The sequence below is a fragment of the Syngnathus floridae genome, chromosome 4, assembly GCF_059516105.1.
Source record: "Syngnathus floridae isolate MCC-2025c chromosome 4, RoL_Sflo_1.0, whole genome shotgun sequence".
Classification (NCBI taxonomy): domain Eukaryota; kingdom Metazoa; phylum Chordata; class Actinopteri; order Syngnathiformes; family Syngnathidae; genus Syngnathus; species Syngnathus floridae.
In genome coordinates, this window is record NC_142416.1 from 20,764,693 (window position 1) to 20,787,255 (window position 22,563).

The following is a 22,563-nucleotide window of genomic DNA, read 5'->3' on the forward strand; positions in this document are numbered from 1 at the left end:
GACTATGCATACGTACAATTGATCTTCATTAGGGCTCATTAAAGCAAACACACATGGCGTGAATATAACGTCATAACCATGCATCCTCATTAAGGCAAAACCATCCTGATTATGGACAAACGGCTAACGCAAATTCCATGAAGTCAACATGCGAGCTCAGTGGGTTGAAATGCCCCAACGGCGTACACTTTGGAAATTGGCCGTCGAAAAATCCAATCAATATTTATTCTACGATGATCGTGAGAATAAATTCAGATTAAAAAGACAAAAAAAAGCCGTCTTCTTCTTTTTTTTTTTTTTAAATGATTGAGGAAAATGTAGTTGCTGGGGAAAATAAAGAAATAAGAATCATTTTTGAAAAGAAAAAGGTGAACTATTGTTTGGACGAGGGCGATAGCTGGAGCTGGCGTGAGAAAATACGTCAAGCGAGCGCACGAGCGCGGCGGCAGCACGATCAAAAGCCACTCATTAGGCTGAGACGCTTACGTGGCGAGTGTAGATTAGCTGATAAATGGATTAGCAATTCATAGAAAGATTGCGGCACTCATTAGTAACCAGGCTCGCCTATTAAGATGGCGGCGATGGGAAGCGGTCGCCCAAATGAAACGGCGAGAATCGTATTAATTGGACAATCTTGAAATGAAAGGGTGGCTCTTCAAAGGTTTAGCGTTGGCGCTAAGTGATGTCGTTGTTTGACGTTGGGAGCAGCCCGACGGAATTTCTTCGGGGAAATGACCCTTGGCGTATCTTTTCGGATTACTTGAGACTTTTTGGCGGGTCAGGAAATGGCGGACATGTCGACCAAATTTCATGTGGCAAAGTAAAAGTGGCTTACGAGCCCAAGAAAATGTAGCATTTGATGTCTTTTTCATGGGAACGATTTGATGGTTGAACTAGGAGGACCCGCGGGCGCTTTGGTGCTGTTATTACGAGCCACGGGAGGGCATTTCCTGATCATTCCCACCAGCCGGCGAGCACTTGAACACTTACGAGTGAGTCAATTGCGGGATTTTGGAGCGCCAAGTCAGCAAAATCACCGGTGGCCCCACGTGTTTCATTTTCAGAGTTCTCCATTGCGGAATGTGCGATCCGATCCAACCCCTTTCATTACAAAACGGATGATTTGTACACAATCCAAGTTTGTTGCTGTAGAAAAAGAAATCATGCTCATTTACAAAACAAGCACGCAGAGTAAATTGTTGATGTGCGGGCATCCCGCAGCAACAGCCGCCATCCTGCGCTCTCGCCCACCGCGCCGCACCGCACCGCGAGAAGCAATTAATGAGATCTTGTGTTCTTATCTGCTACCCAGCAACCTTGACTCTTACTCACCGTCGCCTCGGGCAACCGCCGCCGCCGCCGCCGCCGCCTTCACCGCCGTCACCACCGTCACCGCCTGTAATCAATGGATCTGCTGCTGGGACTGCGTCACGGCATTCCACAAGTGTAAAACATCAAAGGACAACCAAATGAGAAACACGGCAGAGTGAAATGAGCTAACCGACCGACCGAGTCGCCAGATTGATTTGACTGACACGTTTCTGAAGGGAAATGGCAAGAAATGCTACGCTGCTAAATCTTTCATTGATTAGCGTTGCGGCTACAACGTCACGAGGAGACCGCGTGAGCATCCGCGTCGGCTCGGTTACCGTGTTCCATAAACAAAAGACGCTCGGCAAGGAGCTCCTGTCATCTCTGAGGTCTTTAAGCTACGGCCGTCGATACGGAAGCTACTTTTTAAAGTCATAAAGCAACCCTAAGCCATCCATCGGCAGGTACTTTCAAAGGTCTTAAAAGCCAACACGGCTGATACGGAAAGGGCTTTTTATAGACAACAAAGATCATCCATCAAAAGCTGCTTTCAAATGTCTTGAAACCAAAAATGACGCCAGCTGTGTTAGCCACGAACAAAAGACCATCTATCAGAAGCCGGTTTACGTGGCCTCGAACTATTATCAACTGAGGCAGAAGCGAGTTTCAGCGGCCTAAACCAACGACCATTGATCTATGTCTACACGCTACGCTGAGTGGTCTTCAACCATCAACGGCTTTTGAAGGTCTTGTGACCGTTGTCGTAGAAGTCACTTTCAGAGTCATGAACCAAAGACAACCAATCAAAGGCGAGCTTCGGAGGTCTCGAACCACGTACGTCGGTAAAAGCTATTCTTGACAGTCCTAAACAAAGAGACTATCAGAAGCTGCGCGTCGAAAGTATTGAACCAATGTCCATTGCTACGTGATGGTCGCGGTAGAAGGACATTTCTGTGAACCCATGACAAGTTTGAGAAAGAACCTTGTCCGCAAATGGGAATCCCGTTTGAGCCGTCCCGAACGTATCACGACACGCGAACCGAGGACCCGCCGACGACACGTTGGATTTTCAACCCTGAGAAAGTCAGTGACAACTCCGCTGCCTTCCGGACGACGGTCGACAAACGAGCGACCCGGCAAACTATCCGATGGGAGACTTCATCGATAGAAACGTTGCGACATCAATGCACTCATTCAGAGCGGCGGCATGTCAGTCTCAGGACATGAATGGAGAAGCGTGAACTTCAGAGCATCCGTGGGATGAAGTGTCGCTAAGGGACGGTCACCGAGGACTCTCTTCAACGTGTCTGGTGAAACGTGACACGAGCGTCGCCGTCAGCAGGCTGGCTTATTGTATAAGCTACTTTCTCGACCTTAACCGTGTCACTTTTTAAGACTAAGCTAAGAGAAGCCACTTTCTGTGGTCTTCAACCCACGAGCATTGCCATCATCGTCCAAAGCCCATTCATGGGAAGTTTTTAAACCAATGACCATCAAAGTGTAGTAGAAGCTGGTTTCAGTCCAAAGAGCATCATTGAAAAGTTTGCTTGTCAAGTCTGAAGCAAAGAAAATCCACACAGAAGCCAAAGCCAAAAGTGTTCCATCAACACACAAGCCACTTTGGGTGCTGTCAAAACAATCGCAAGGCTATTAATGATCTTTTCAGTCCGAAACCAAAGACGACAAATCGAGAATCTCATCTTTCAAGTCATGAGCCAACAAGAATCGGACAAAGCTTTCCATCAGAGAGGAGCCACGAGGAGCCCGCGTCGACATTTGTGGTTCCGAGCCGTACGTCGCCACGCGCAAAGCGAGGGACAAAAACTCCTTTCTACAGATGTTTGGCTTGACGCCGCCTCTGCAAAACACAGCAGCGTTTTGGCACTTTTAAGACCAGAAGTGTCTGTAAACGTGGATAGAAAGAGATGCAGGTGTGGTGTGTGTGGTGTCACAGTTTTAAAGGTCCAACATGTGGTGGATTCTTTCATTTCTCCACAACCAAAAGTTTCATTGTCTTAACAGTCCCCTTTCGAAAGCAGGACTGGTCCACCCTGGTTTTGACGCTGTCGGCCGCACCCAATAAAGCAAAGTGTGTATTTTACATGTTGACAACAGAAACAGGGTGATGACAATCTGATCCCATCAGTCAGTCCTATTCACAGCGTCCTTGCGGTCCATTAAAACCTGTTGAGGGTGGGGGGGGGGGGGGGGGGGGTCACGGGCTCCTCCACGTGCCATCTTTGGGTCTTGCAGCTCCAACAAGTCAGCGTTCACAGTCAACCTTCAAAACAGGAGGGGGAGGGGGCAGGGAGGCCTCACTGGTCTTTCCAGGGAGCCATCAATGGGGGACATTGGGGTTACCGGATGGTGGTGGGACTCGGGCTGTTTTGTTTGGTAAGTGGGGAAATGCAGTGGCGGGCGTTAGCGAGCGCTAACCGCTGTGCTCAACCAGATGAAGGATATTGCGCGAATAAAGCAAGCGCTCATAAAAGTTTACAACCAAAATCATGTTGACGGCAATGTGAGAACAAAAAGGGGCCAGGTGGGGGCAATGATTTGAAGGCACACACACACACACACACACACACACACACACACACACACACACACACACACACACACACACACACACACACACACACACACACACACACACACACACACACACAGAGAGCGATAGCTTAACTCATTGACTGCCAACCCAGTTAATATCTTTGACGTCTATGACCATCAACGGCACTGAATGAGTTAAGAATCATTCAATCTTCAAGAATCAGGGCTGATCGTGACTCAAATCAAAGTTCTTGGAGTTTTGGTCTAATTCCAATTTTTGTTTACAGCCTATGCTTATCGATAGAATGAACACGAGTCAATTTTGCACCACGGAGAGAATTAGCAGCTGGCTCACTCGCTGGGCCCAGTCGGGCTCATCTGTTCTCATTTCACACTTGGTGTCAAGCAGACTTGGGGGTTAACACGTCAAGGTGGCGGCGTTACCTCCCCCAGGGCATGGCGTAATCGAGTCACGGAGGCCTCGTCCAACAAAAAACAGGCATCGTTCCTTTCGATCCCACTTCATCATGTCCGTCGTCATCAGCAAGCGCTTTTGCCGAGGTCGGCGGCGGAAAATTACAAGAATTAATTTGACATTCCGACAAACCTCCCATTATGTTGTGGAATGCCTTGAAAAACACACCATTTGTACTGTCTCCTTATAGTTTTATATCCATCCATATTTGGATGATGGAGACCGGGTCAAACTGACCCACGAACATCATTGGCGTGTAATAGAAAAGAAAAACACAGTGGGAGGCTTAAGGAGCGCCTCGCACCGTCCTTTTGTTTTGCGGGTCAAGTTGACTCACATTTGTGAATCCAAAATAAATGACATTTTCATGTGCGAGTCACATCGACCCATTTTAGTAAAGTCCAAAGGAATTGTGTGCGTTTTAAAAATGGGTCCAATTGACCCGCTGTGGTAAAATCAAGGCGACCTGCGAGGATTCGGAAACGAGTGCAATTAAACTGCTCTGGTGCACTAACAAAGGATCAAATTGACACGTTGTACACACAAAATGGCCCGCGGGGATTTTGAAATGGGTCGCATCGACCCGTGTCGGTAAAATCAAGATGAATCTTAAATTGAGCTTTTGTAGCAAAATCAAGAAACTCAGTTCAAAGATCAGTCGATTAGCAACACGTGATTTGAAAGGGTCAATAAATCAAACAAAATCAAACAAACAAGCCAGAGAGAAGGTATTTTTGCCGCAAATTGTGGGGATCGACTCCATAATCAATCTAGTAAGGTCGGACCGGGGCATTTACGACGCTCTTGTGGGGCCAGCTCGCGGCCTTGGAGAAGGGCCGCCTCGGATGAGATGGCCACGTTACATATTGTATGTCAGCGGGTGATAAACGAGCTGCCACATTTGCTGGGGGGGGGGGGGGGGGAGGTGTTTCTCCCATGTCGGCGCCAGTGAGGACCCCCTGGCCGACCTCCAGTACAAAACATTCAAGAATTTCCAGCATTTGGACCTGTCAAAGTGTGCATGCCAAAGAAAAGAAAAGCTGACAAACTAGGATGCAATGAAGGCATTTTCAGAGAAGCCGCTCTGCTCTGTATTTGAGGATGCTCGGAATAAACAAAGGTGAGTGAAGCAGAGCGCTTGGAGTACATTTCCAAACGCAGCCACAATCACAGATTCATTTTGAGAGCTCAACTTGGCTTCCTGACGAGCCACACCAGAACAAACTGGCGGAAAAATCCAATTATGCTTGTCAAAACACAACCGTGCTTCGGGGCAGATTTGCACTTGGGCGTGATTGGCAAACGATGTTGTGAATCCTGCCTAGCAACAACACAAATTCAGAAGGGGAGCAGTCAGAGAATTTGTCCCCATCCGCCAAAGCGAAAAGGACGCATCCCAGAGAGCACTTTGGTCCGCAGCGGGCTGGCGTGTGTACGCGCCAAAAAGTACCCAAACAGTCGGCCATTTTGATTTGAATCCGACATGATCATTTCGGGGGGGATTCTCCATGTCCCCAAAAAGTTTAAAAAAAAAAGAGCAACAGACAACCAAGTCTTGCTTACCTGCCCCCCCCACCCACACACGGACCGTGGCGACATCAGGTATGTTTCCCCAATCGATAGGCAGCCTAATTAGCAGCCACAACAATTAGCTCAATAACTAGCGCCTGCCGTCCTTTCGCCGCCGCCGCTGCCGCGTAGTAGCGAGCGAGCGAGCGAGCGAACGAACGAACGAACGACTGTTCTCCAACAATCACGCCTAATTCCTCATCCTGCTCGCTCATTATCTGGCTAAATGGTGCTTGTGTAGGAGGAGCAGGTGTTGGCGGTGCCACCATTCTTGGGCGCGCCGCGTGGCGTCCGTTTGATGGAATTAGAAGGGAAGAGCGCCAGTCGGCCGGCCAGCCAGCCAGCCAGCCAGCCAGCCAGCCAGCCAGCCAGCCGGCCGGCCGGCCGGCCGGCCGGCCGGCCGGCCGGCCGGCCGGCCGGCCGGCCGGCCGGCCGGCCGGCCAGCCAGCCAGCCAGCCAGCCAGCCAGCCAGCCAGCCAGCCAGCCAGCCAGCCAGCCAGCCAGCCAGCCAGCGAGCACGTCAGCTTAAGCTCAAGCTGGCGGAGAGATAGCTCAGCTTCAACAGTAAAGAGGTAGTTTATAAAAAATAAATCAACTTTGTTGAAGAAGCGGATCCAACCTGTTGCTGGACCTAACGTTTGTTTAATGACGTGTGCCTACCTGACGCTTTCTCTTGGTCTTTTCATTTTGGGACATTGGTGAGTGTTTCGATGCGGTATTCACAGTTCCAACGGCCCCGGAAGGACAACGTGACCAAAATGAGTTTCATCTTGCACCTGCGAGGACCAAAGTGCCCTGCGGGAGGAGGTCGGATTAACATCCAAACATTTGACAAAGAAAATATACTACACCCTGCCTTCAACTTGGTGAAAATGTGTCCTGCTACATGATCATCCCCATTTTGGAGTCGGCATCCAATCTTCCTTGGATACAATCCGAGCCCTGTCACAGCTTCTGCTCACAGTTTCTGCTCGCAGCTTCTGCTCTCAGCTTCTGCTCACAGCTTCTGCTCACAGCTTCTGCTCACAGCTTCTGCTCACAGCTTCTGCTCACAGCTTCTGCTGTGCGGAAACGCCCTTCCAGTAGTCCAAAATGTCATGAAGGTCCTCGTCTTTGGCGAACTGCACCTTCTTGCGCAGAGCGTGGCCCGCCGCCATGTAGGACGCCTCCTCCCGGGGGCTCTTCTTGTACGGGCGAAATCGCTCCCAGATCCGCAGTGTGCTCTCTGACGAGTACTCGGGACTGGAGGAGTACCCCGAGTTGTAGTGATGGTGGTGGCGGGCGGGCGACAGCTGCGAGTAGGCCGCCGCGGCCTCCCGCTTGGAGCGCCCTCGTGGTTTGAGGAAGGACGCCTTCTGGGCCGGCGAGGGCGACTCGCTGCCGCCGCCGCCACCCTCGTAGTAGAGTGCGGGGAAGGAATGGCGGTGTTCTGAGCTGTGGTAATCGGGCTGAACCTCCAGGTGGTGCTGCTGCTGCTGCTGCTGCTGCAGCAGCAGACCAGGACCAGACGGCCCACCTCGACCTCCACTTCCGTTACTACATGCCATGCCACCGCCATTCATGTTCACCCCGCCGCCGTTGATCACGCCGCCCCCTCCTCCGCTACGCGCCGGGCTGCTTTTTTCCGACGGGTACTTGGGCGGGTCGCTCCGCTTCTCATCCACAGCCAACACCCGGCCGCTCTTGACCGCTCCGCCGGAGCGATTCTTGGCCGCCGCGGTGTCGGCGCTCAACTGCCTCTGAAGGGGCCGCACGGCGTTGGCCGGGGGCGGGTCACGGTACGGAGGGGAGAGGAAGCCTCCGCCGCTGATACCCGGTCGCTCCGACAGGGGCACCACCAGGGGCACCGGCGCCATGGAGGGAGGAAGGTGCTTGTGCTGGAGCTGAGGATGAGCTTGAGGATGGGACTTGGGGTGCACCTTGGGGGAAGAGGCCATGACTTGATCTCCCGAAGCCAGGGGCAGGAGGTTCCGCGGATGGGGCGCCATGCAAACTGGAGGCTGCGGCTGGGCCAGGGCGCTCGCGTTCTCCGCAGCGTCCAGTTTGAGGGCGTCGATGCAGTTGTTAATGATCTGGTTCACCTTGTCCACCTCCTTGGCGATGGTGGAGATCTCCGAGGCCGAGCCGCGGTCGTCGTCGGAATCCTCCACCGCGTCGACCCCGTTTTCAGCTCCATTGCCTCGCATGTCCAAAACAAGCTCCCCGCCCGCCGCTCCCATCTCCGCCTCTCTGGCCTCGCCGACCCCTCCCGCAGTCCTGACGTCCATGTAGCTCCCCTTGGCGCCCGTGGCCTCAGAGAAGGCGCTGGCCAGCTTCTCCACTTGCGGCAATGCCGAGAGGCGGGAGGACGTGGTGTTGGCCGAGCCGTGGAGCATGCCCGTGCTGGAGGAGGCTGACGGGGGGAGCTTGCTTCCCGCCGACCCTCCCAAGTGGTGCGGCTGGTGGTGGCCCGGATCTTGGAGGCGCTGCATGGCGGCCGGGTCATTGGCCACGGCGGCTGCTGCCTCGGGGCCGTACCTGGGGGGGATGAGGATATCCCGCGCTTTGTTATTTGGGATTCAGTGAACTGCTTGCCTACAAATAGACGGATCTGACAACTCTCAGTCACCATCAGATTTGTCTCTGGGGTGCCTGCCGACGATATCATCGATCGTCGGTGAAGGGGAAACAACCCCGAGATGTCAAACCTCACCGTCTGATTTCAAATTGCCGCCGTATCGACAGTGATTTTTCAAGGTTAGTCTACCAAGTCAAATTTCGATGACCGCAATGGCCGTCCGCCACCGACTTTTGGACGCAAATTTTCGAACAGACTGGTATAAGATCTGCCGTACCTCATCTCCAGAATGGTTTTCTTCACACTCAAGGCTTTCTCCTTCTCCTCTTGGATGCGTCGTCGTCGGAGGCAGTAGTAGACGCAGCCCAAAACGATGACCATACCGAAGAGACAACCCAGAATGGTCATGATGTAGTGCGTGGTGGTGGAAGGGTTGCTGCGGGGATCCGCCGGTCCCACGGCCCGGGTGGTGAAGGACAGGCAAGTGTGATTGTAGCGCTGGGATTTGCCGACCGAAGCCACGCAGTAGGTGTAGTTGGTGTGCGGCCGCAGTTTCTCCAACGCCACCACCTCCCTTTTGTTCTTCAGGGGCATGACGTCGGCCACAAAGGTGCGGTTGTATTGCGACATGACGTACATCTTGCTGTAGGGTCGCGGGATCTGCACCACCACCGAGGCGCCGAAGAGTGACACGCTCTGGAGCTTCATGGAGATCTGGTGGTTGTAGGTCGGGTCCGGGGTGGAGGAAAAGCTGGGCCGGTGGTACAGCCCGGGCTGGTCCGGGTTGTCCAAACCCATGCCGGAGCCGTCCAGCTCCGGCCCGCTGGGCGAAATGATCACGCCGTCTTGGCACCTGCTGGAAAGGATGACTCGGGCGTTCCTCCCGTGTCCCGGCGAGGGGCCCAGAAGGGGGTAGCTATTGAGTTCGCGGGGCGTCTCGCACTGCAGCCGGTCGTAGGTGTGCGTGACGTTGTTGAAGGCTTCCAGCCAGGTGAGGAACGTGTACAGCTCGCAACCGCAGTGGAAGGGGTTCCCGGCCAGCTCGCACACCAGCAGCCGGTTGAGGACGGTGAAGGTGGACGGGTCCAGGCGGGCCAGCTTGTTGGAGGACAGGTCCAGGCTACTGAGGCTGGGGCTCTCCCAGAAGGCATTGGCGGCAATGACCTCGATGAGGTTGTGCTGAAGGAAGAGGCACTGCATCCGACCCAGGCCTCGGAGCATGCCCTCCGTCAGGTTGCTCAGCTTGTTGTAACCCAGCTGGAGAACCTGAGAGGAACGCGAGACTTACAATCTTTCCCACAACAGCGCACGTTGGACAGGCGCTGGCAAACCTGGAGGTTGGCCTGTCCGGCAAAGGCCCCGTCCTCGATGTAGCTGATCTCGTTTTTGGTGAGGTTGAGGTCAGTCAGGTTGGTGAAGCGGTACATGGAGGTGAGGAGAACGGCCTTCAGCTTGTTCTCGTTCAGTCTAAGGTCGTGAACCTGTCGAGCAGATTGATTGATTGATTGATTGATCGATTTTATTTCGAGCTTAAAAACAGACAAAGATATCAGTCAAATAGAAAAGGAAACAAAAAACAGGACAAGAACAAAATGTCCCAAGCAGGTCGCAAATAACTTAAACAAATCCGATCACTCGTCAACCAGCTGTGCCCGAGTTTGGGGCTCATTACGGGGAGCCTCGATAGAAAAGCATCGATCGATCGGTTCCTATTGCCGATTGCTGAAGGGGATCGCCGACTCCCAAAGACACGGAAACGCAAAGAACCATCGAGTGCTACTGACCGTGCTGTTGATGTGCTGAGGTATGGTTTCGTAAGGAGGCTGGTTCTGACTGCAGATTGCCAGCCAAACGTAGCCTTTGTCCCCCTCGATGAGCCAGCAGTCTCCGCTGACCACGGTGGCTAACCGCAGGAGCAGTAACGCCGGCAGGAGCGGGAGGTAGCGTGGCGCCATTGCCAGGACGGACGGTCGGGAGCTCGGAGGATCTTGACGGGGCCAGAAAGGTAGGGGTGCTCTTGGCAACGATTAGAAAGCGGCTCCCGACACGGTCCCCATTTTAGGTGCTCCACCTGGAAAGGCTCTGCGGAGGCTCCCGCCAGCTGCTACTCATGGCCTCGCGCCAGGCCAGAGAGTCCACAGCTCCTCTACGGCAACACGGAAGGAAAACGTGACCAAAAAGACCATTTACGCAGAGCCAACGTTTTGTCGAGAAATTCTCCATTCAGCGTGAATTGAAATCAGCAAGGCTTTGCCCAAGTGCTTAAGAGGGTTTCCAAGAGTCTCCAAGAAGGCCCCAGGAAGTCGCTCCATTTGTTGAACGTGCCGCACCAGAGGAGTGTGACATCACTCAGTAAATGTCGCAACGCCCCGATAATGAAAGCAAAGCTGCGCTCGGCTTGAGGTGAGACGCAGCGCACCGAAAACTGACTGCCGCTTACAAAACAGATGATTGGTGCATTTTTGCCAGAGAGACAGCCCTTGGTGAGATGCCCGGCGGGAAGGTTTCAATTGTGAAAAAAGAAAGAAAGAAAGACAGAAAGAAAGACAGAAAGAAAGAAAGAAAGAAAGAAAGAAAGAAAGAAAGAAAGAAAGAAAGAAAGAAAGAAAGAAAGAAAGAAAGAAAGAAAGAAAGAAAGAAAGAAAGAAATGTCGGCCAAGGTACTTGAGTCTCGGAAAAATGTCACGCGACAACAAGTGGGGGTTGGAAAAAAAAAAAAATCATCATGTTAAATCCATTTGCGGCCACTAATTGTGCCATTAAATCATAATAAAGCCCAGAGGTCAAACAAATAGTAATGGAAAGTTGGCCTTTGCTGCAACGGGCTGATTCATCATCAACGTGCGCTTTACAAAAAATGGCTGCTGCAACGCCATCATTTGCCCCCCCCCCCCCAAAATCTCAAACAGGCAAACGGGAGCCTTCTTGTAATTTGCATGTTTGAACAGGATGCTTGCTGACATTTAGCTGTTTACCTTCCTTGCGGGGATTAGCCGCGGATTAGCCGCTAATCCGCCGTAAAATATGATGAGACTACTCATCGCGACGATGCCGACCGACTCTTAATAGTTTAGATTGCCTCCCGCGGCCAACTTGAACGACCGGATTGACGACGACGGAGCTTTCGAGAGAACACTCCGGAAACCAAACGACAGACACTCGTCTCAAATGGGCAGCGGGTCTCGGCCAGCTCGCGCTTGCGACCGTGGAACAACGATTGGCATCTGAATCAAGGCAATGGCCAGCCTGAAGTCTCCATTAACTTGGCATCTGCCGCTGACTGCGCAAAGGTGAGTTAGCGGACTGACGGAAACAACCTCGTCTCAGAAGATTCCGTTGAATCGAGACACGTGACTCGCCGGAAAGACTCTTCGTTGACTCAAGTCAGCGTCTCAAGTCCAAACTGAAACCTGGGATGATCGATTGACTTGATTTCGGAAACTGATCCGAGTCAATGGATTCATTGCAAATAACGCGCTCAAACGAAAGTGACTCAAATAATTGGATACACTGACTCTAATTAGCAGAGTTAAATTGAGTTAGATTGGGTGAAGGCCTTGAGTTAGCAAACATGTCAGACTTGGATGATTACGTTCATTGGCTGGCGTCAATCGGAAATGGCGCAACCCGAGACGATTGGCGCAAACTTGCGCTTGAGTCAGCAGATTTGCTTGAAACGCCGCAAACTCAGATGGCTCGGATCCACCGGGATAGTGACTCGAATCACCAGATACACAAGAAACAGCGAAGACTCCGACAATTTAGCCAAACCGTGACGCTAGGTCAGTTAGCAAGCACACCGCAAACACGGCAGATTCTGATTCTTGGGAGTCAGCTGACGCCACACAAGTGAATCAACGGCAACTGGTGAGCGACCCGATTCAGAATCAGCGCAGACTTTGACGATTCAGTTGACTCACGCAATTTAACGCTATTCGTTTGATCTCGTGTCCAAAAGCGACAGGCCCATCTGTCTGAAACACGGAAAGGAATCTCGGCTAGTCCATCGGCGTATGCTGACAACTGGATGGAACGATCGGGCGGAAAACAACGGTTGGGCGTGTGAACGATGTCTGGAGTTGTCCCCCCCCCCTTCGATATGACAAGAGTGACATTTATTCCGCCTGGCTGCCGTGAACGATGAGTCCACTAAACGCTCCCTTGTTTACTGACTGACTGTCGCTCGCTCGCTCGCCGGCTGTATTATTTTGGCTGCTCGCATTGATTTCATCCGACTTATCTGGCGCCAAATCGCACCTTTTGTGTGCCTCCCCCGCTGCTCTTTTATTATGTCTGCTTTTATTTTGACAGGAAGCCTTTTCTCCTCTAAATGAACTTCTCTTTGTGTTTAATTATTGTCTGTCACAGCAGTGCTTTAATTAAATGTTGTCAGGGGTTTCTCTCTCTCTCCCCCCCCCCCCCCCGATTCAAACGTAATTCAAAGCAAATTGCGCGCCGAACTTGCCAAGTGTGTGTTATTACTTTTCTCGCTTCAAACTTTTCTCACAGTTGAAAGGTGAGAGTTTTTCTCCAAGAGCAAAGGCACGGCTGCATCAAAGCATTTACCAAGCATCAAATTCAATTCACATTGACACAATTTGCGTGGGATTTTTTTTTTTTTTTGCTCCTTTTTGTTTTGTCTTTCTCGAGACTCAGAAGCTCCCCACTTTGGGAGGATCCCGGGAGATCCCGTACGAGAATTGCGCCGCATTGCCGCTCGGGTTCAAAGCAAAGCGCTTCCACGTGGCGGACTCGCGACGACGTCGGGTGCACAGAAGCAGCGGAAGAAGCAAACCATCCCTCCGTGACTTACAACAACAATGCTGAGATGGCAAAAACGCCAAGAGCGTTCCCCATCAGCTGTGGCTCTTTGACACTCCGGTGGAAATTTCAAATTGTGCTGAGCTCCTTCCTCGGCTGCCCTCATCCCCGCCATTTACACATTTGCTTTTTCGAAACAGTCCATGTTGGAGGAGGCGGAGATATCTGCCGTCAGAGGACGCCCAAAGCCAGCGAGAAGGAGCGCGAGGGCGATCGGGCGGGGTTGTAGCCTTAATTTATCGGTTTTAATTACTCCTCTCCGTCTCCACGGCACCACCGACAGCCTTTGAATTTCCTTTGGAGGTTGACCTTTGCATAGAAATGAGAGCGAAGGGGATGATGAAGACGATCCGAGGAACCGGCCGAGCTTTAATCTTTAAACAGGCCAGCAGAAGAAGGAGGAGAAGCACCAGCCAGGGTGGTGAAAGCCAATTACAGTGCAGCCTTAGGTCCAAATTTCATTCATACACGCAAGTAAAAAAACAAATAAATAAATATATGTGTATGTATATGTGTATATACTAATAAAATATATTACTATAGATGAAAAGAAATAAATATATATTTTAAAAATAAATGAATATATGATAAATATTTACATATATATATACTATATTATTCAATATCTTTAGAATATAATATTTTTGGGCAAAAGTAAACGAACCAAATGTCAAGTTGCACAAAAACTTTGCCGTCACATCAGATATGGACATTCGCTCGCTTTAACAAGCGGAAAGGAATCAACGTAACCAAAAGAATCAAAGTTCAGAGATGAAATGAAGAGAAAAGTCAAGTTTTAAAAAAAATACCGGCGTTCATCCTCCAAGTCCTGTGAAAAATACATCTTGTTTAATGAAGAGAGAAGGAAAACCAGCCAAGGATGTGTTTTCACCATTCATTCATTCATTCATTCATTCATTCATTCGATCAAATTGTATTTCTTCTTTGACTTGATCCGAAGATCAAGGCGGCGAGTTTGCTCCAGTTGGCTGGCGCCGCTTCTCCTTCTTTGCTGGCCAAGGCCGTCGGGACATTTTCGTCTTTTGTTTGCGCGTCATGTCGTCATCTCCCGCCGGACCGCATCAAAGTCGCGCTCGACAACTGGGCGGCCGGCCAGTCGGCCGTCTTAAATCCCTTCCGAGGCACCCGATTGCTTCTCGAGAATCTCCACGGCTCGTTAGCGCAACCATGCCGTTTGTTTTCCAGTAAGAAAAAATCCAAAGTGCAAATACGTTTGATACTGTTGAGTCTGATTCCAAATTCAATCCCCCAAAAAACGGCTCCACTCAAGGAAAAAGAAAAGCAGCGGCGCCTCAGGGGGATCAATTTAGTATGAGCGGCACTTCCTGAGTCCATTTGTCAGACGTTCAAAGCTATCCAATAAGCGAATGCCGCCATTGGGTGCCAAGAAGCCAATTGATGGATTGATGGATTGATGGATTGATGGATTGATTGATTGGGAAGCACCCAAGATGGCCGATGAGGCTGAAAAACAGCTGACCCAAACTGGCTCCAAAATGTTTTCTTGTGCCGTGTGCAAAAATTCAATGTCAATATTGCTGGAACGCAGCGTGGCGGGCTCACCACAATGCTAGCAACCATGGTTGCCGTGGAAACATGTTTGGCCCATTCCGGTCCTCACACAGAGGCGAGCGTGACGGAGCCGTATGTTCCCTCTGCTTTTAATTTCCCTGGAGGAGTTCATATCCGTTAAAACAAAAAGCTTGCCGCACACGCACACAAGCACACAAGTCCAGTTGAGCAGCAGGCATCGGGACGAAGCCCGAATGGGGTCGTTCCCAGCTGGCCCGTCCAAAAAAAAAAAAAAGTGAGCATTTGATCGGTCGCAATTAGGCAGCGGAGGAGCTCGTGTGCCGATTCTGCAGATGATAGGAAAGCGGCTTAGGGCTTAGCTTTTGCTCTGCGTGTTCATTTTATGCGCATATAGGTTGAACAAATGTTGCGTTTGGGTTCGGGCTTCAAACGATGACTCCAAGCCAATCTTCGGCTTTGCGAAAATCAAACTTATTTGTTCTTGGTTCATCACAAGCTAATGACCCCTGACAGAAAGTTGCCGGCAAAGCACTGCTTTTGTCCAAAAGACATTTTTTGTCAGAAGCTGATTTACGTTGACCGCATCCGACATGGAGGACACGAGTTTTCATTTTTTTACAAAATAACAGGCAGCCTTCAAGCGAGCAAACGGGATGATTGACGACGTCGCATTCAAAAGTCGTCGGACAGATTTGACGCAAAAAAAATGTCCCCTCTCAAGCCGGAGGAGGAACAAAAGCCCGCGAGACGGCAAAGTGACACATCCAACAATGGCTGCGCGGCGTTAAGAGCACTCCAGCGCCAAAGTGAGTCACCGAGGGGAGAGAGAGAGAGAGAGAGAGAGAGAAATCCACTTCACTTTGGCAGCCACGACGCTCTAAAACAAAAAGCGAACTTTTGGGTGATGTTGGTTAGCGTGAGTGTTTTGGCGATGAAATGTTGAAATTCAAAGTTCATCAAGTCTTGTCTGTCGTCTCAATCGCCAATGTCGATTTTCTACACTCAAACAAATCTGTTTATGACAATAAAAGTTTTATAAAATCACTGTGTTTGGTACTTTTTATTTGTTTTAGTTTTTTTTTTTAATGTTTGATTGAATTTAGTTTGTATTCATTGTTGCATTTGTTGGACGCGAGCGAGTAGCTGTTGTTGTTGTTTTTTTAAGTGTTCGATTGAATTTAGTTTGTATTCATTGTTGCATTTGTTGGACGCGAGCGAGTAGCTGCTGTTGTTGTTTTTTTAAGTGTTCATTGAATTTAGTTTGTATTCATTGTCGTATTGTTGGACGCTAGCTAGTAGCTGTTTGGACATTTGCTTGGCCACATTTTGACAAATGGACTTTGTATTCATTGTCGTATTTGTTGGACGCTAGCTAGTAGCTGTTTGGCCATTTTTTGGCCACATTTTGACAAATGGACTTTGTACTCATTGTTGTATTTGTTGGACGCTAGCTAGTAGCTGTTTGGACATTTTTTTTGTCCCCGCTTTGTACGTCATCGTCGGACGCGGGAAAGCGCTCTGCTCTGAGCCACTTTGGCTTCTCGTTAGCGCGGCCCGCTGGAGACGCTTCAAACGCGTCCGTGTTGCCGGCTCTAAAAATAGCAACCAATCTGCTAGCTGGCCTAATGAGCCGCAGCCACTTCAGACCTGTCAACAAGCAGCTGCTTCGTTCCGAATGCGCTCGCGTACAAATGTGGCTGACCGCACCGTTTTGATCACGTATGCGTGCTAGCTAAAAATAGACGCTCTTCTTTTCACCTCCATCACTCGCACATGGCAAAAGAAAAACACTGCGGCAATATTTCTGGCAAGGCAAGGGCCACTGGATAACAAACGCAAATGTTACTTGAACCAAGACGGACAAAAGTTAGCGACGGCTAACGCGTTTACGCACCGGGAAAGTAAGTTGCGTGTGGCTCGTGACGCCGCTTTACTTTTCGACGCCAAGACGTTGCGGCATTAGCAGTCGTAGTGCATTAGCCCCCGGGAGCCCGAGGCTCTTTTCAAGGCAATTTGGCTGTCTTTGAGTTGTTATCTTTGTCATTGCAAAGGACAAGGCTCAAAGTAAAAAGTGTCATTTTCCCCCAGCGGTTCTGGCGGCAATGAGGAAATTTATCCCAAGTCAAACACATAAAAAAATTCAGGTGGCACCACACACCAAAAAACTTCATCTCGACCTCTGAGTGCACCGTGGCCGGCCAAACAATTTTGGTGACCAGAAAAAAGAAAAGAAAAGAAAAAAAAAAAGCTTTTTTTGATTTGATTCGTTTTGTTTTCCATCGGTCATCCGATCTTTCTCATTTGCTAGCTCGTTACGGGCATTGGGCCTTCATTGCGCCGCCTCTCTCCAGGAAACTCCATCTGCTAAATCCGATTTTTTTTCTTGGAATGCGCTCGCTCCACTTTCCTTTTTTTGTGGCATCTCGGGAACGTCGCTCACCGGCGTCATCAGCGGGGATCCGGCCCGCCGCCTTACAGACATTTCAATTGGGCGTCGGATGGCCGCTCGCGACTCAATTGCTTTTTGTGGCTGACATTTGGACGTCGTTTCTGATTTATGACGTGCGGCGCCACAATCGCGCATTCAAACTACAGCCTGAGGGGGAAAATGGCGCTTCATTAAAATGACACGTCATTTGGGAATGCATTGTGGGAATCCCAAGCAGAAGGAGTCATTAAAATGGCACAACTTGGACTAAATTACATTTGTAACCGTTTGAACTGCGTGGAAACATACATAGTGAGTTATTACTCCTCCCAGGCCAGGCCGAGCTTCGTTAACCTTGCCGATGAAAAAGAAAAGACCGGCCGGCGTCGCACACATCATCGCGCACACACTCGCTCCCCTGACACGCAAGGTCGGGTCGCTAAGCGCTAGCCCGCTAACAGCTCCTCTTTTGATTGACCCGGACGCCGTCACGAGGAAGAAGGTGCGAGGTGAGCGTTAGCCCGTCGTCCTTCGCCCCGCCACCGCCGAGATAAAACCTCAAGTGTCGCGCTCGACAGCTCGACAGACGCGGCCCGCCCAATCGGGCGAGGCGGCGGTGTCACGCTTCCACTGGCAGCTGGGTAAACAACAACGGCGGCCAGCTAAAAATAGCCTCCTCACCTCGCCGGCTCGATAGCGCGCCGACGGACGGACGGACGGACGGCCGGCCGGCCGGCCGGACGGGCTCGTCTGTCAAAGCTCGCCCTTGATTGGGGGCTGGAGCCAAGCACCAGGATGAATCTCTCCATTCAAAGCATCCAGCAACAACTTTTTATTCATTTGGTTTCGTTTCGACATGAAAAATAAAAAACTGTTATCCAGCATACGACTCGTTTCACACTGCTGAGAACTTGAGTTTGTTTTGGCTTCCAAAGCACATTCCAAATGTGTGGCAGCGGCGAAACGGCTTGCTTTCGTGCTGCAAGGTTGGACAGGAGCTTTCTCTTTGCGCGACAAATCAATAGATGGAATAACAGTTTGTTTGAGTCCTCGGAGAGACAGCTCGGGATGGCAATTATCCCGGACGCTCAGAGCGCTCTGTTGTTTCTCCGCTTGTTTTTATCCTCCTCTCAAGCGATAATGGGACGGTCAAGTCGGGAAAGCGTACGCAGTGACTTTCGTGGGCAAAGTCTCTCTCTCTCTCTCTCTCTCTCTCTCTCTCTCTCTCTCTCTCTCTCTCTCTCTCTCTCTCTCTCTTTCTCTCGCCAACGACGATGGAAAGATGCACGGAAGATGAAAGTCGATGATGCTTTTTACGGCCGTTTCGTTAAGCTCCGACCTTGTGGCGCTGACTCGGAGTTTACCGTTTTATACGTAGGCGATTCGGCAGAAGCGTTTCATAGTTCGGCGAGGCCCATTTGCCCAGTCCGCACGGCTGGAATTTGGCGGCCAGAAGTGAAAATCACTTAAGGACCCTGCGAATGTCGCCCAAATGCCTCTTAAATGGAAGCTTCGAGACAAAATGGCCGACTTGCAGTACCTCGTCAGGCACGGCTTCTCGTCACTCTTTGTGGCTCTCTTCGCGACTGACATGCCGAGCAAATTCTGAAACTGGATTTGGGTGTTGAGTGGACAAAGAAGATTCAGAAAAAACTCAATTAAATCAATAAATATTTTTTATACGTATATTTTTTACAATCAAATAAAATAAATAAAATAATCAGACTGCTGTTCTGCTTCACCCACTTGCAAGGACAAAAAACTGCTAAATTTGGTGTTGCGCTTCAAATGTGGTCCGATATGAAGAAAAAGGTTGAAAACGAGCCACAAATTGCCGCTTTGAGCCAAGATGCCACACGTCCGGTGAGGTCGCTCATTAACGGAGACTTTTTTTTGGTGGGTCTTCTCAAGATGGGCAAGCCTGCCAAATTTCATGTTGAAATTTTCAAAGGCGTGTCCTTCTTGCCTATTAGACGCCGGTTTTAGGCTGCCTGACGCTCAAAGCCAAAGCGCTGATGTGAGACGACGAGGGAGGAAAATGGGATACGTGTGTAGCTGACAGATTGCTGCTCAAGTCTAACAAGCAGAGTGAAGCGTGTGTGCGTGCATGAGTGCATGAGAGCATGAGAGAGAGCGAGAGCGAGAGCGAGAGCGAGAGCGAGAGCGAGAGAGAGCGAGAGAGAGAGAGAGAGAGAGAGAGAGAGAGAGAGAGAGAGAGAGACAGCGGCCCATTAGCTTGCACAAAAAGGCTCAGCACTCAATGGACGGAAGGCTTGCACAAAAAGGCTCAGCACTCAATGGACGGAAGGCTTGCACATTTTCAAGGAACTTTGGACCACACACATTCCATCATATACCTGCTACTGCCCCCCCCCCCCAAAAAAAATAAGACAAATCAAATCAAAACAAATAAATCTCCCCCAAAAAATAATGACCACTTTTGTAGATGTTTTGTCCACAAATACGGAGATAAAAAAATATTAGATGGCAAAATGTCAGCTGAAAATACAAATGGGAAAAAGTATGACATAAAAAATACAAATATTAAAAAAAACAAATCACTAGATGGAAATGAAAAACTAGAAGAAAATACCAAAATAAAAATCAAATACTTATTTTAAAAAAAAGATACATATATTTTGGACTAAGTTCCTCCTGCCAAATATCGAAGCATCGTAACGTGGCCCAAATCAAATTCCCTTTTTTAGTGCAAACGACACGTTTTACTTTTTGGGATCTTTTTTTTGCCACCCTTGTCAAAATGTTACTTTAACAAAATGACCCGTCCGGTTAATAAAGTTTTTACGACGCCGACGTATTATTTCCATTTGCGTGATTTCCTCCGGGAAGAATTTCAGCGAGCTAGCAAAGGCTAAGACGACAAAGAAGATTAGACGAGTGCCACCCGAGGCTCGTTGTCAAACGTTTGGCTTCCATCCGTCACGGGCTGACCTTTCTTTCTCTCGTCCCCGACGCGTCGCACGTCACGCCGCCCGCCCCGTCGCAACCTCGTCCATCTTCCCTGCTAAATACCGTCCTTAACGACGCGCTAATTGGCCCGGGATGCGCAGTCGGGCCGTCGGCGAGCCAAAAGGCCACCAAGAGACCAGGATGCTGATGAACGCCTGGCAAGAAGAAAGCCCCGGCACGTACCATAGATTTAGACTTGCGGGGAAAAAAAAAATACATCTCCATTTGTCGCCTTCAACCTCACAGAGTGTGTGTGTGTGTGTATGTGTGTGTGTGTCCGTGTGTGTGTGTGTGTGTGTGTCCGTGTGATGGAAATGTACCAAAAGGGGTTTCAGCACAGGGCCATGAAAAGTCCAAAGTTTGCAGGCGAGTCACGCACGCATCGCCGGCGGGTCGTGGACAGTTCAGGTGGCGGCTCAAAAAAGAGAGACAATAAGGAACAATGGAGCGTCCCGACGCCCGGTGATGGAAGAGAAGATGTCAGGCTCGCTCATGGGCTCCTTTCAAACGTGAAAGCCCAAACGCTGAGCGCGCCACCACGCATTGCTTCAATTATCTGTCACGTGGCAGGATTTAGCGCAGCTCACCAATCACTTTGTCTGCGTCTTGTACACTGTGTCAAGATATATTCCGTTTCAACACGACTCTCTTTGTTTCTATATATATATATATATACACATGTTTTTGTAATCATTTCGACGTCACGTTGTTATGATTCAGCGTAGCAACTCGTTGCACATGGGCGCTTCAAATGAAATGAAAACATGCGGTGAGACCAAATGACAGCCTTTTTAGCTTTGTTAGCTTCCAAGAGTAAAGTCATGAACCTAAGTGAATTTGAACCGTACAACGGGACCTCCACTTTGTCGAGATTTCTCCCATTTTCGCTACTTTGTATGACTTTCCAGCAGCTTTTCTTTTTGGAATGGATCCTGCCATGCGCTCCGCCTGCAGAATTCCCTCATGTCGTTGACGGCTCTGCGATCTGCGGCTTCTCGCCGTCTGCATCTCAGTGTCGCTAATCTCCCGCTTTGCCGCCATTTATCGCTGCTGTTAGCTCAGCCGTCGCTCAAAAGCGGCTCCGACGTTTGGCTGCCAATTTGCGCTAAAAGTTAAGCGCGCCTCAAACGTCTCGAATTTGGCCGCTACGTCTGACAGCGCACGTAAATCGACATGCGCCTGTGTGAGAAGTCAAAGCCACCTAGCATGTTAGGCCTTTAGCTTAGCTGCAAAATTCTGAGAAGAACAAAACATTGAAGGGTGCAACAAAGCAGTGAAACGACTTCATCGCAAACAAAGACAAGCCAAACAACGGCAACTTTCTGCTTTTGGCTGCTGCGAGGGATCATTTACACAAAGATGCTACCTGACGTGATTGTCAAATGGCCTTTTTAAGCCCCCCCCCCAACCATCAGCTAAGAGGATGACTATGATTGGTAATGTCATCCCTTTTGGCTTTGCCTGATTATACGGCTGAGTGGCTGAATCCAACATTTGCCGGAAATTAGCAACACGCACACGCACACGCGCGCACACGCGCACACACACACACACACACACACACACACACGATCTACACAGAGTGTTTAGTGAGCCTCTGTGGGAGTTTGATAGCTTTGCGCTTGAATAGCAGCAGTCAGTGTTTACCCGCCTTAGCTCGCCGCTGCTTAATTGCAGTAACGAAGGCTCGCTCTGCCGGCGTATTTCGGCGGCCAGAAAATCCCTCCTCCACATTCCCTGCTCAGCTAGCATTAAAAAAAAAAAAAAAAAAAAAAAAAAGACAAATTGACCTCACTCGACCTTCCCGGTGTAGTCGTACCAAAATGTTATGGGCTTCGTTTGGCTCACGGGGGAAAGTAACGACACATTAAATTGCACTTGGAGGATCAAAAAGGCGGAAGAGCAAAAAGGACATGGCAGGAAAGTTAAAGCCCCCATCATTTTGAGCGCCGCTATCAAAGCCGAGGCCCGCCACATTATTTCATGTTTCCCGTAAAGTCAAAACGTGTGCGTCGCCTCAATGTCACTTCTTAAAAGTGTAAATTGCCTTTCTTTTAATAACAGTAAGATATTACAATATCTTCTGTCTCATTAATGGCCCCACCAGGGAAACCATCTTTGAGTTTCAAGTGTTTGGACATGTGCTAGCTAAAGGACGTTGACAGAACAGGAAGCACCAATTTTCTTACCTCGCGGACGAGACCTGAAGTTGGCGTCCACGCCGGGCGGCCAGGGAGTCACCGACACCTAGAAAGAAAGGGAGGAGAAGGTCACGTTTGGCCGTAGCTTCTCAGTGGCCCTGCGACTGGAGCGGCTTATTTATCC

The 22,563-nt window shown here is 50.0% G+C and overlaps 1 protein-coding gene across 7 annotated transcripts in view; it reads right to left on the minus strand.

Moving 5' to 3' along the window:
* Positions 1 to 22,563, minus strand: part of LOC148399932 (protein phosphatase 1 regulatory subunit 29-like) — a 47,305-nt gene that overhangs the window by 3,502 nt on the left and 21,240 nt on the right. For 4 of the 7 annotated variants that reach the window (XM_088374129.1, XM_088374130.1, XM_088374131.1 and 1 more), the window contains 5 exons: positions 22,428 to 22,485; positions 10,250 to 10,611; positions 9,797 to 9,946; positions 8,743 to 9,731; positions 6,334 to 8,425 (listed from right to left, as the gene is read on the minus strand). In XM_088374129.1, coding sequence (XP_088230255.1) covers positions 6,958 to 8,425; positions 8,743 to 9,731; positions 9,797 to 9,946; positions 10,250 to 10,420 — 2,778 coding nt within the window. In that variant the 5' untranslated portion in view covers positions 10,421 to 10,611; positions 22,428 to 22,485 and the 3' untranslated portion in view covers positions 6,334 to 6,957. Of the gene's footprint in view, positions 1 to 6,333; positions 8,426 to 8,742; positions 9,732 to 9,796; positions 9,947 to 10,249; positions 10,612 to 22,427; positions 22,486 to 22,563 lie in introns of those variants that run through there. The other 3 variants (XR_015858085.1, XM_088374133.1, XR_015858084.1) reach the window with 3 other exon arrangements.